The sequence below is a fragment of the Anolis carolinensis genome, chromosome 1, assembly GCF_035594765.1.
Source record: "Anolis carolinensis isolate JA03-04 chromosome 1, rAnoCar3.1.pri, whole genome shotgun sequence".
In the NCBI taxonomy this organism is placed as follows: Eukaryota; Metazoa; Chordata; class Lepidosauria; order Squamata; family Dactyloidae; genus Anolis; species Anolis carolinensis.
In genome coordinates, this window is record NC_085841.1 from 115,866,222 (window position 1) to 115,879,815 (window position 13,594).

Here is a 13,594-nt window from a genome sequence, read left to right on the forward strand (position 1 = left end):
ATCTAATTATCACAGGGGTTGAAAGAGAGGTGAAATCTTCTGAACAGGGGCACAGACAGCAAAACAAATGCCACAGGGGGTTAACCCTTCTCTATGCTATCCAAAGCTAAAAAGATATATTTTTGGCTGGATTTACACTTAAAATGTGCCTGTTCCAACATCCATACAAATTCAACTTAAGAACAAACTTACAGAACCTACCTTGATTATAACTTGTGCACATGTAATGTAGGAACTTTGCCCATAATTTTATCACTGTCAGTTGACTGGGTCAAATAATGCTTCCTTCTGTGTCAAGTGGATCAAATATATATTCTTTGTTCTTCTTTGCTGCTATTTTTAAAATTTCATTAAGATCTCGGCATAGGACACTCACTTCGCAAAAGAGAAAAAGCTCATAATGATCAATGCATGTGGATTTACACTTTAATAAAAGTGGATATAATAACACAGAAAAAGGAACTGGGAATGTTTATACAAATGCTAGGTGAAAATGGAAAAATAGTAGAACCCATATCAAATGTTAAAAAAGGGAAACAGCAGATATTTCTGCTTTTTGAAGCAGGAAGCTCAGTGCATTCAGTGGGACTTATTTTATAAAATACATGTCAAGGATAGCAGCATAAAAGCTGTCTAAAAGTACAGAGTGATAGCCATAGGGACATCAGTTTCATATATATGATGCAATTGTACAAAAGACAGGAGACTGAACCCGCCAAGGCATCAAGTATGTCTCTTTCTTAGATGTAGAATAATTAGGTTCTGAGATGTGGTAAGATGTCATAATAATCAATACAAGATAGGAATTTTTGTCAAAGATTGATTTGTAAAATCTATAGAAACGAAATAGTGAGGTTGTAAAGTTGGAATGACAGGACAAATAAAGAGTTAATATGAAAACAAAGATGCTGGAGAATTGAATGCTGCCTGAAGATAGTCAATCGAAAATAACGATTACAGTAACTGAGAGAGAGATGGGGAGAGAGTAAACATCAATATGTTTTTAAAGCAATTGATAATCCATGCTGAGTATCCTTTATGTGGAATTCTGAAATCTGAAATATTTCAAAAGTGTCCATCTGGGTGGATGAGATAGTGACACTTTTGTTTTCTGATGGTTTGATATGCACAAAGTTTGTTTCATACTCAAAATTATTTTAAAAATATTATGTATAAAATTGCCTCTAGACTATGTGCATAAATAATGTGTATATGAAACATAAATGAATTTCATGTTTAGACTTGGATCCCATCTCCAAGATATCTCATACAATAATTAAAAATCTGAAAAAAGTCTTGTAACTTCTGAACCTCAGGCAGCAAAATATTTTGGGCAAACCCTGCAACCCCCCCCCCCCAAAAAAAAAAAACCACTGTGAGATTCAGTCCTAGGACATTCTTTTCATAGACTTTCCCATAGCTTTGGGACCAGACAACCCTGGTAAAACCATTATCTGGAAGCAGAAATTTTTTCTATCAGTCACAAAACTCTGCCCTCTATTCTCCCTGCTCTTCTCTTTTCACAGTTGTATTTACCTGAAATTGATATTTTGGGAGAAAACATCAGTTTTCTGGATATCTGTGCCTACAAATCCAAATTGTCAGCCAATCTCTAGGAGCGTTCATGTTCAGATTCAGTCTGCTTCAGAGTCCTACTTTTATTTGGACAGCTCTCAAATATGTCTCAGTTCTAAACCTGGTCAAATCTGAAGTTCTAATTTTGTTTTCCATTCTTGAAGTGGAGGCATTTTACAGGCTCATTGGCAGTTTTAGAGCACCACCTTGTGGTGAAAAATGTAAGTCAAATACTTTATTGTACAAATAATGCTAATTTTTTAAAAAAATTGAAAATGTGTTTGTTTCAATGGTTAAGCATTATTTATTGGTGTTATGCAGGAGCCGCGGTGGCACAATGGGTTAAACCCCTGTAACATCTGAACTGCCGACCTGAAGGTTGGGTTGCTGACTTAAAGGTTGCCAATTTGAATCTGCGAAATGAGGTGAACTCCCATCTGTCAGCTCTAGCTAGCGGAGACATCCCAGCAGGATGGCAACACATCCTGGTGTCCCCTGGGCAATGTCTCTGAAGATGGCCAATTCTCTCACACCAGAAACGACTTGCCTCAAGTCGCTTCTGACCTAATAAAAATGGTGTTATATTATTTCTGCATTAAAATAAGAGGGTTTGTAAAGAGGGTGATTTTATTGTGGCTATTTCCAAACAGGCAGCAACTAGTGTAAACATTACACACATAAAATGTTTCACTTGGAAGCAACTAATGAATGATAATTAATCTTGCCTGTGTACATGCCTTCAAGTCTCCTGTTGCTTTAATGACCCCCATGAATTTTGTAGGCAAGGAATCCTCAGAGATGGTTTTGCCAATTCTTTCTTCTGCAGTATAGCTTATGGCACCTGGTATTTGGTGGTGGTCTCCCATCCAAGTAGTTTCCAAGATCAGATGGGATCTGGTGCCAGTAGGGTGTTTAGGCCCTCCATTATCCTGTGGAGATATTCTGGAAAAACCTTTTCTGGTTAACTCATTGGTTCCCACCTCCCTAGAATGTCCTTACGCAGAAATTGTATGAAGACTTTTACATTAGGGTCTACATTTGTAGAAACTACATTTACAGCATTAAAAGGAACAGTGAATCCCATTTATGGGAGAAGATTTAGCCATCTCTGGCCCCTTCCACACAACTGTATAACATCCACATTGAACTGGATTATATGGTAGTGTGGACTTAGATAATGCAGTTCAAAGCAGATATTGTGAATTATCTGCCTTGATATTCTGGGTTATATGGCTGTGTGGAAGAGCCCATAGAGAAAAGGATGCAGGGAGGGAGAGAGGCAGCTAAATGTATTAGGAAGTAATTGTTTTGTATGTAATTTGGGTAAAAATTTCCAGTGTAGGGAAAACTGAATGGCACCCACACCTGCTTCTGGATGTGAAGGTTTTGGAGTTTTCTTCATTCAGAATTTCAGGAACAGAACAAAGATTGCCTCATATTAACTCTTGGTGTAAATGTTGGACTTGCCATAGAAGGAGCATTCTGGAAAATGAAGTAAAATCTTTGTGTGACTCAAACCCATCATTTTGCAATTTTTTTCAATTCATGTAAATGGCAATTTAAAAAAATGGTAAAGATATTTAATGTGATGTATAACTTATTGTCTGGAAGATAGGCAAGAAGAATGCCAGTCCTTTGAGCAGGAGTAAACTATAGACTGGATCATGGTTAAATGAATGGTTCACTTAGCTTTTTGGTGGTGGATCTGAATCAACAACAGCAAATATATTTGGGGTTTTGTAAATTGGCAGAAATAGCAATATGGTCACCATTCAGAAATGTATAATATGATCTAGAGAGGTTAAATTCTGTACTAATTTAAACAGCAGGGCTAGTCCTGCTAATAGGCAGAATGAAGCCATTGCCTCAGTGGCAGATTGTGGAGGCAGCAGCGGCAACCTTGCAGCTCTCTCCTGTGGGTTTCACTTGGCTCACATCAGGACACTTACTCACAACAGCAGGATTGTGTGTATCACATATTCTTCACCAGCAGGTGGGGATAACAAAATACTGAATGAATTGTGGTTTCCAGCTAACTGGAAATCACAAAAGTTATAAGAGGAGCAATAATCTTCTGTCCTGTCTTGAAGTCACTGGCCTAAGGCTATAGGAACAAAGTTTGGGCTGACTAGTCAAAATTGATAAGTTATGTCTGTTCATTTCACAACTTCCTCCCTGTACCTTCAGTTTCCTTTTTACATATCACAGAAACATAACCAAATAACAAATTATGGGAAGAAAATGTGTACTGAAGCAAGGGTCTGTATATAGCCATTAATGATCCTGGCTTGGGATGGTGGGAATGACAGTCCAACACATCTGCATTGAAAATGGCTATTTCAGAACCCATACCAGCAATCCTACTAGCAAATGATTTCTAAAGGCATGTCTACACTGAGTAATTTAGCATGTTGTAAAAAGAATCCCAGATCCAGTGTCAAATCCAGTCCCCTTCAATGGCCAGGGATGCATTTCACTGGATACATCTCTCCTCCTCCATGTTGAGCTCTATGCTAGCTCCTAGCTGTCCTATTCTGGAAGGCAGTTCAAAGTTCCAAAAAAATCACCAGCACAGTATCAGAAATTTGTTTTCCCCCCTTTCCAAGGCCAAAAGTTACCAGCAGCAGAAGAAGTGAGAACTTTAACATAGTCAGTAAAACGTCCACACAAGGAAGCAAATCAAGATGTCTGTCTGGGGAATCCAAAAGAATAATGATACCAAGGAACATAACCTAGACCAAGGCTAGATCACACGGATTACATGAGCCCGAGATAGAAAACAGAGTGGTGCAAGTCAGTTGACACAAAGTTATAGCTGCTATTGGAGTTATAGCTGCTAGATTTATAGCCTGGCTCAATCTCTCAGGTGTTGCTTAATTGCTAAGTATTTCAGATAAGGGCTTCAGGACCTTCTCAGGCCCTCACTTTCTTTGCTGGCATTCCAGCAAGGTAGGTGTCTTTGTCCTTTTCTCTTGAGGCTGCTGGGAGCTGCTACTCTCAGTCTCAGCCTCTGGAACTTCCAATTCCAGGTAGGGTGACTGCTGGGAGCTATATCTCTGAGACTCAGCAGCTGACACTTCTACATGTTCTTCCCCTTGTGCAAGGCATGATACTGGCCATCACTGGCACCCGTACTGTCATCAGAAAGGGGCATCCATGTCACCAGCCTGAGGGAGAGAGGCAATCCCACCCCTTCTTGCTGGTTGCCTGTATGTCCCATCTTGAGTTCATGCAACTACGTGATGCTTCCTTCTTCTTTTTGGCCATCCTGGGTGTCTCTGTTGATGTCAGAATTGAAGTGTCTGCATGACCAGGAATTAGGAGGCAATGAAAGCATGATCCATCTCTTTTCCATGCACTCATGAGCACAAGGAAATGGTAATGGTACCAGTGTCAGTCTGGACAGTGGATAAGGCTGAATTAAACCCACTCTAGCTACCCAGACTGCCCTGAAAGTGTGGGTTTGCTGGAATCTCTGGACTGTTCCATGACATTGCCCAATATGAGGCAAAGATGATGTTAAGAAAACCACACTCACCAGGAAACTCAATGGACGTTGCTCTGCATTACAAAGACTGTTCCATTCAGGGTGAGTCTGGATTTTATCCTGTAATGTAGACAAGCCCTAAGATTACAGTCTGGAGGTAACTTAGTAGATCCAAATTGATACATTCAGCACTTGGACAGCTCCCATACACCCTTGATTAGCTGTGGCAGAGCCACTGTTAAACTGAAGAGCTGCTATAAAAAATGTGGGTGGATTCACCAACCCACAATTCCTGAGTCACCAGCATGCTGCAGACTGAAATAAATACATTTGAGAGTATTAGTATTATCGTTTAATTTCATTTATATCCTGCTTTTCTCTCCATGGGGAGTAGATCCCATTGAACATGATGAGATCTTGCTTCCCATGATACATGGTTTTGATTTATTTCCAAATGTATTGATATTGGGCTGGCTGGCACTTTTTTCTCCAGAGATGTATAGGCCTACAATTTGTGAGATGTCTAGGAAGAGATATTCACAGTGCCAGTTTGACTGATTTATTCAAACATGAGCATTTATGGATGTCACTCTTCTTTTTCATGTGTGCAAAAGAAGTGATAGTAAAGCCACAGGCTTTTAATCATTGTTACATAGCAGTTGTTAGAATAATAATAATAATAATAATAATAATAATAATAATAATAATAATAATAATATAGTATGCAGAAAAAGATGAAGATTGTGACCCTGGTGATGAATATTCAAAGAGTTTGAGAAGATATAGGTCTTGTACATAGCTGGTAGTAGTCCTTAAAGTCATATGTTCATATTTTCATGTGAAAACATTTTGTCAGCCTACCAAGTCAATCTCCTTGGGGCCAAGATGTTCTCTGAAGATAGTCTTTTGGTTATATATGCCATTGTAAGGACTCAAATACAGTCTGCCCAGAAACCATTATCTCATTTCATACTTCTGATAATGGATTAAAGGTAAAGGTAAAGGTTTTCCCAACATTAAGTCTAGTTGTGTCCAACTCTGGGGATTGGTGCTCATCTCCATTTCTAAGATGAAGAGCCGGCATTGTCCATAGACACCTCCAAGATCATGTGACAGGCATGACTGCATGGAACACCATCCTGCTGGAGCGGTACTTAATTATCTACTCACATTTACATATTTTTGACTGCTAGGTTGGCAGAAGCTGGGGCTAACAGTGGGAACTCACCCCGCTCCCTGGATTTGAACCGCCGACCTTTCAGTCAGCAAGTTCAGCAGCTCAGTGGTTTCATTCACTTCACCATCAGGGCTTCTGCTAATGGATGTTGTTGTTGTTGTTGTTGTTCAATCACTCAGTCGTTTCTGACTCTTCGTGACCTCATGGACCAGTCTACGCCAGAGCTCCCTGTCAGCCGTTGCCACCCCCAGTTCCTTCAAGGTCAAGCCAATCTCTTCAAGGATACCATCCATCCATCTTGCCCTTGGTCAGCCTCTCTTTTTTTTCCTTCCATTTTCCCCAGCATCATGATCTTTTCCAAGCTTTCCTGTCTTATGATGTGGCCAAAATACTTCATCTTTGCCTCTAATATCCTTCCCTCCAGTGAGCAGCCGGGCATTATTTCCTGGACTATGTGCTGGTTGGATCTTCTTGCGGTCCAAGGCATTCTCAGGATTTTCCTCCAGCACCAAAGCTAATGGATTACATTTATGAAAATATTTCCATTTAGTTTTTTCACTTTCCAGTCCTCCTTTGGATTTTTTATGAGAACCATCACTTTTTGTATTCAGAGAATTTTGAAATACTTTGCAAATGGTACTGCAATTTCTGATTATCCTTCCCAATTTTTCAAATCAGCCCTTTGGTTCATATCCAAACAATAAAAAGTGCCATCATTCATAGTTGCTTAAGTAGCATGCTTTAACCATTATCCTAGTTTTCCAAAAATTATATTTACATACTCCAGTATGTAAATCTGAGTCATCAGATCTCCCTGATCTTAGAAACTAAGCAGAATAAGATTTGACTAAGACTAGGATAGGAACCACAAAGAAATATCAGGTGCTGCAGGCTACATTTCAGAGGGAGGAAGTGAAAAAGCCACCATTGACTATTCCTTGCCTAAGTCAACACACACATACAATTAGGGTATACAGTATTTCAGAGAATTTGCTGGCATGCATATACACAATTTCCTTGTGCAAAGCCCTTGTGATTCTTCATTCCCTCAGATCAGTCCCAAAGAGAAATCTCAACTCATATACCTTGGGTTTATTGTCTAGGAATTGCAAAAGTTATATTGGTCCTCTTTTTTTTTTCTTTTTTTTACTATTGTCAATATAACATTTTAATTGGCCAGTGTTTGCCTTGGTAAACTGAATAGGGCTATCAATTATTTTTGGAAGCTTTGGAATACATCAAGTTTTCATCAGAACTCTTCAGTCTTTGGAACAAATGGAAGGTGCTATTTATATTTGGCTGATGTAATGACTCTTTTAAAAACAGAATCAGTAAAAACATGTTGTCCCCTCCCCAATGTAAACCTGTATATTCCACTTCAAAATTTAAGACATTAGACCCTGTGGAGATGAAGTGCAAAACTGGATCAATAGCAATATCTTTGATCTCCATAGCAATCTTACCTTCTAAAGATCTTGCAAACAACAATGTGGGAGTTCTATTATTTCTAGATAAGGGATTCAATCCAGATTTAATCATACTAAAAGCAGACCCAGTAAAAGCAACAGGGCTTAAATTAGTCATGTCTCAGCCTTCACTGATTTTATTATGTCTCATCTAGGTAACATCCGCATTGTTGAGTTAATACAGTTTGACACTGCTTTAACTGCCATAGTGCAATGCTACCTGAGGCCACAAAAGTATGCTACTACATCTTGGGATTTGTAGTTTGGTGAAGCATCAGCATTCTTTGGCAAAAGAAGCTAAGTGTATTGTATGTCGTTGTTGTTTACTGTTTAAAAAAGCATTGAATGTTTGCCATATATGTGAATTCTGTAATCCACTCTGAGTCTCTCTGGGGAGATAAAGCAGAATATAAATAAAGATGATGATGATGATGATTACTAAAGACCGTATAAAATGGTTACTCCCAGGATTCCATAGCATTGAGTTAAAGTAGTTAGAGTGGGGTCAAACTGCACTAATTCCACAGTGTAGATGTACCCTAAATCTGGATCCAATCCACTATGCTGTTGCTCTGAAATCAGGAGATGGAAGATGCTGCATGAACAGACTTTTCCACAGGCATTTCAATAAGTCCCTAGAGATCACTTCTGAAATAGCATTTTGAAATGCTATTTTTCATCATTAGTTTGTATTCAGGAAGACGGAAGCATCTTCACCCATTGGTGTCATGTTGTTTAGAAAACGCGCTTTTCTGCTTAGATGATACTTTAATCTGATAATCTCAAACCATCTGGCAAAGGATAAACATATTCTTAGTTTGAATTATGGGACAGCCTTAGGCCTGATTCTAATTAGCAGTTTGCAAGGAGATGTAGTGATGCAGAGAGTAAAAATCAATGTTGTTGCAGAATATTACAGTTTATGTAGAAACTGCTGGAGCTTTTCAACACAGGCATGAATGCAGCTGTAAAAGAACAATTAGCACTGTTTCAGAACCCACAGTAGTATATCTCAGAATGAATGAGGACAACTCCTGGCATTTTAATAAATGATTTCATTTGTTTCCATTTTGCAAGAGAGCTATGATTGTACTGTTCCAAGAACAATATTCATGACTTCATAAAACTGTCCTGTAGTTGCCACAATTTACAGGTACAGAATCAGAGTTGGAATGTAGTCTAAGGACCAATGCCTTACTAATGAAGGAACTTGCAACTATATACTCTTGAGATGTTTAAAAACTTCTTAAGAAGGAGGCTCAGTCTACCATCTTCCAGTGCATCCCATTCACCCTCAAACAGCTCTTAGTCAAGAAGTTCCTCCTAATGTTTAGGTGAAATCTCTTTTCTTACAATTTGAATTCATTGGTTCTGTGTTCCAGTCTCTGAAGGAGACTTGCTCTGTCTTCTTGATATTTCTTCAGATTTTTAAAGATGCGTAGCATATCACTTCAATACCCTAAAGCAGTGGTTCTCAACCCATGGGTCCCCAGATGTTTTGGTCTTCAACTCCCAGAAATCCTAACAGCTGGTAAACTGGCTGGTATTTCTGGGAGTTGTAGGCCAAAAAACCTAGGGATCCACAAGTTGAGAACCACTGCCCTAAAGGCAACAGTTCCTGTCTGATCTTGGAAGCTAACCAGTTGAATATTTTTGGATGACAGACCAACAATTAATATCTGGCACTGTAGGCTATATTTCAAGAGGGAATGGGCAAAACCACTTCAGAGCCTAAGAAAACTGTATGAAATGTATAGGGTCATCATAAGTTGGCAAGTGACTTGAACATACACATTACATCACTTCTCTATCCCTTTTTTCCAAGGTCATTTCAAAACAAACCTTAATAACTCCCAAATGCATTTATATAGATTTTTCATCATCATCGTCATCATTGTCATCATCATCGTCACCATCAGTTCTTCATAGTCATACTGGGCATATATAATGGATATATTACCTACCATGCAGTCTTCTAAGAATCATTTGATTTCCCATAAATACAGCTGTGCTTGTGAGAGATGTTTGCCCTTAGGCTCCATGAAACTATTCGTGTGCATGTCTGTATGGATAGCCAATGCACAACAAGATCTCATTCTGCATTTATAAGAAGAGGCAGTGCAGGGGAATTCAGCTGATATTGACAGAAGAAAACTCCAGAGCAGCGCTCCAAGAGGAGGCAGATCTCTGGATCAATATACAGGAAGAGTACATTAGAAACCATAAGGAATGAGGCTATGTAGCTTCCAGTCATGAGGACTATATCCTACCAACAAGGTCAGAAGGGAGATGCTTCCCTGAAATGCAGTGGTTCTCAACCTGTGGGTCTCCAGGTGTTTTGGCCTACAACTCCCGGAAATCCCAGATAGTTTACTAGCTGTTAGGATTTCTGGGAGTTGAAGGCCAAAATATTTGGGGACCCACAGGTTGAGAAGCACTGCTGTAACAGATGCTGGCCATCCAGCCATAGATATGATAGATAGATAGATAGATAGATAGATAGATAGATAGATAGATAGATAGATAGATATGCTTGAGAAGTACCTCAAGGGCCATGCAGTCCAACTCCCTTCTTTTTGCCAGGCAGGGAGACACCATCTAAGCCCTCCCGGCAGATGGCTATCCAGGCATAGATATAATAGGTAGGTAGGTAGATAGATAGATAGATAGATATGATTGTGAAGGGCCTCAAGGGCCATGCAGTCTAACCCCCTTCTTTTTGTCAGGCAGGGAGACAAGTTGGCCATCCAGCCAAAATATGATAGGTAGAAATAGATAGATAGATAGATAGATAGATAGATAGATAGATAGATAGATAGATAGATAGATATGATTGAGAAGAACCAGAATCAGAACAAGCCACTGAACGTGTAGCTTGTGTGCAGGTTTTTTAAAAATACCTCTCTGGGTTTGAAAACAGAAGGCTGGATCAGACAGGTCTTTGGTCCAGCATGGGTCATTTTATCTTTTTCATGGATTGTGCACTGAAAGAAACGTTTGCATGAGACTCAGTGAGGAAGTAGGATGGAGGGTTGGGTTAACACTGACACAGTAGGATGACGGTTCATAATTTATTAGAAGTGGTCTAAAGACAAGTATTGAATTGGACTCTTTATGCTGCATGTGCTCTATGTTAGAAAGAGGAGGAGGAGGAGGAAGAGGAGGAGGGAGGGAGGGAAAGGGAACTGAGAGAACCTGTGTAATAAAATGTATTTGAATCTCATGATATAGAAATACATGTACTCATAATAGAAAGAGGTAAAAAGCAGCATGATAAGTTCACAGGTTAAAGAGATATTAAGCAGAAAGACAAGCTAAATTAATATTTTTTAATATGTGCTCTCCAGCCTAAAAACAAAAGAATCCAAATGGGTTGCTAGGTTAAGTTATTTTCTCTCTCTCTCTTATTTAAGGCCAGGAAGTCACATTGAAACCATCTGGTGTTGTTTTAAGAGTGTTCCCAACACTTAATGAGCTTTTTAAAGGCAAGTTTAAAATCTTCATTAAAACTAGTGTACAGCAGTGGATTGATCAGGGAATTCACGTAACCCAACCATGTCAAAAGGTGAGCCACTTCTGTAGACACAGTGCCAAGTCCAAGGCCTACAATGAGTTCTTTAATAAAAAATGGTAACCAAGACAAAATGAACGCACTTAAAATAAGGCCAAGGATGCGTGCAGCCTTGCGCTCTCGTACGCTGGAAATCTGTTGGCGATCTCCAACCAAATCCAGGTCGTTGTCAAAAGTAGGGCTCTTCATTGAGGCATGCATTCTGTCAAACTCCGTGGTGGGATCCGATGTGGAGAAATCAGACACACAGAATGTCTGTGTGATCTTACAACTGGTAAAAGAGTTTTGGCTGTCTGTACTCCTGCTGCTGAGGTGTCGGCTTGAGCCACGCTTTTGATAAAGACTCTTTGCAGCATGATAAATCCGATAATAGACGATAAGTATAAGGGTCAAGGGGATATAAAATGCTCCAAATGTGGAGTAAATAGTATAGATGACATGGTTGTGCTGAATCTGACATTCACTGGAATCGATGTTAATGCTGTGGTTTCTCCAAAACAAAGGAGGCATGGAGATGAAAGTGGAAAGGGTCCATACGGTGCCAATCATAACCGCAGCTCTCTTGGCAGTCCTCTTCCTGGCATATTCAATGGCATCCGTAATGGCCCAATATCGGTCCAGTGCAATGACACAAAGGTGAAGTATTGAACATGTGCAACAAGTCATGTCTATGCTTAGCCATATCTCGCAGAGGAAGTATCCAAGCGTCCATCTTTCCATAACTATGTAGGTAATGCTCAAGGGCATGACCAGAACAGCAACAAGTAAGTCTGTAACAGCCAGTGAGCATATTAAATAGTTTGCTGGCTGGTGAAGCTTCTTTGTTGTACAAATTGCTGAAATGACCGAAGAGTTCAGCAGCATTGTTAGCGTGGTAATGACAGACAGAGTCAGGGCAATAAGCATGTTTTCAGTAGCTGTCTTGGATTGGACAGTCACATTAGTTTCTGTTGTGAGGTTTGTCTGATTCATCTTATCTGAGCTACACAAACTGCTTATTGCCTTCAGTGAGTAGACAAAAATCAGGTTGAAAACCCCTCCATTCCAGAAGATAATCAAAGATATGTCAGGGCTGATCTTTATGCTCCATCTTATTTTCACGTTTAGGCACCTTCCTTCCACTTACTCACTGTTGGCTGGAAGACAAAAAATAAATCTGTTAGTAACACAATTTATGACTCTACTCCTTTATTTATACTTTATCCACAAGGATGGGACATTGTAGTCCTCAGATCATGTTTTGTTGTGGCACTTATGCAAAACTAGACCCACAAGATAGGCATTCTGTGGCATTACTTGAACAGTTGCAAATAGCTTCACTACATTTCTGCTTTCACTTACTTACTGAGACAGAGAAAGCAGCTAGTACAAAAATGCACACTGAAGTTAAGAAATACAAGGCTTATCCACTGTAGACTTATAACTTTAATTCTCAATACGTTTGAACCGGGTTCAGAAAATATTTTAGAATTTTTTTATTTTGTGGCAACCCTGTCCCCACAAATCTTGTCAAGGGCATACTATGATAGGATCACCATATGGTGGTAATGACTTGAAGGGATACAACAACATGAAAGTCGGTGTACTGTGTTTCTATTTAGAAGAGAAATACCCAAAGGATAAAAAAAATATGGCATAGCAAAGATGGCAAAACAGATCCAATAATAAAACAAAATATAGTAGCAAACATATCCAACTGCACATGGCAGTTTAAATACGTAAGCAGTCAAAGGCCATATTCACTAGGGAGTCTTGGAAGAACAGGAAGGATTTTTTAGGCAACTGCAACTGAAAGGTGATGCACTGCAATGTCCCACCAAGATGCACATTTCACAACTAAAGTATCACAACAGAAAACATCAGAAAATTAAATCTTCTATGATGCAGAATCTTTAACATGACCTCAAAGGTAGTTCTTAATAAACAAGAAGCCATTTCATGAAAAGTTTCAGAGAATAACTTCAGGTTGTGTCTATATTAAACTGTGCTTGGAAAGAGCTTTTTGAAAAAGCAATTAGATACTGTTGTTGTTCAATGCCCCCAAAGGTGTATGGCAAATAATATTTGATTAAAGAACTGCAATGTAACCTATGTAACTGCAATGCACCTATGGAGTAACATAACGATTGTATATTACAGAACTGTGATACTACATAACTGAATGTGAAAACAAATGTGAAATGTATGATTGCAAGGTGTGATGCATATCTATATGGGAAACATGCAGTGTGATCTATAGTGTGCAAAGGCATCACATTCACAAAGATGCCACACACACAGCTTTGCTTCTGCAATCTTCAACAAAACATGGAGAAAAT

The 13,594-nt window shown here is 39.2% G+C and overlaps 1 protein-coding gene across 4 annotated transcripts in view; it reads right to left on the reverse strand.

The window, feature by feature from the left end:
• Window positions 1-10,762: 10,762 nt before the first annotated feature.
• Window positions 10,763-13,594, reverse strand: part of htr1e (5-hydroxytryptamine receptor 1E) — a 62,153-nt gene continuing 59,321 nt past the window's right edge. For all 4 annotated transcript variants that reach the window (XM_008119658.3, XM_008119645.3, XM_062980959.1 and 1 more), the window contains one exon: window positions 10,763-12,412. In XM_008119658.3, coding sequence (XP_008117865.2) covers window positions 11,154-12,248 — 1,095 coding nt within the window. In that variant the 5' untranslated portion in view covers window positions 12,249-12,412 and the 3' untranslated portion in view covers window positions 10,763-11,153. The remainder of the gene's footprint in view (window positions 12,413-13,594) is intronic.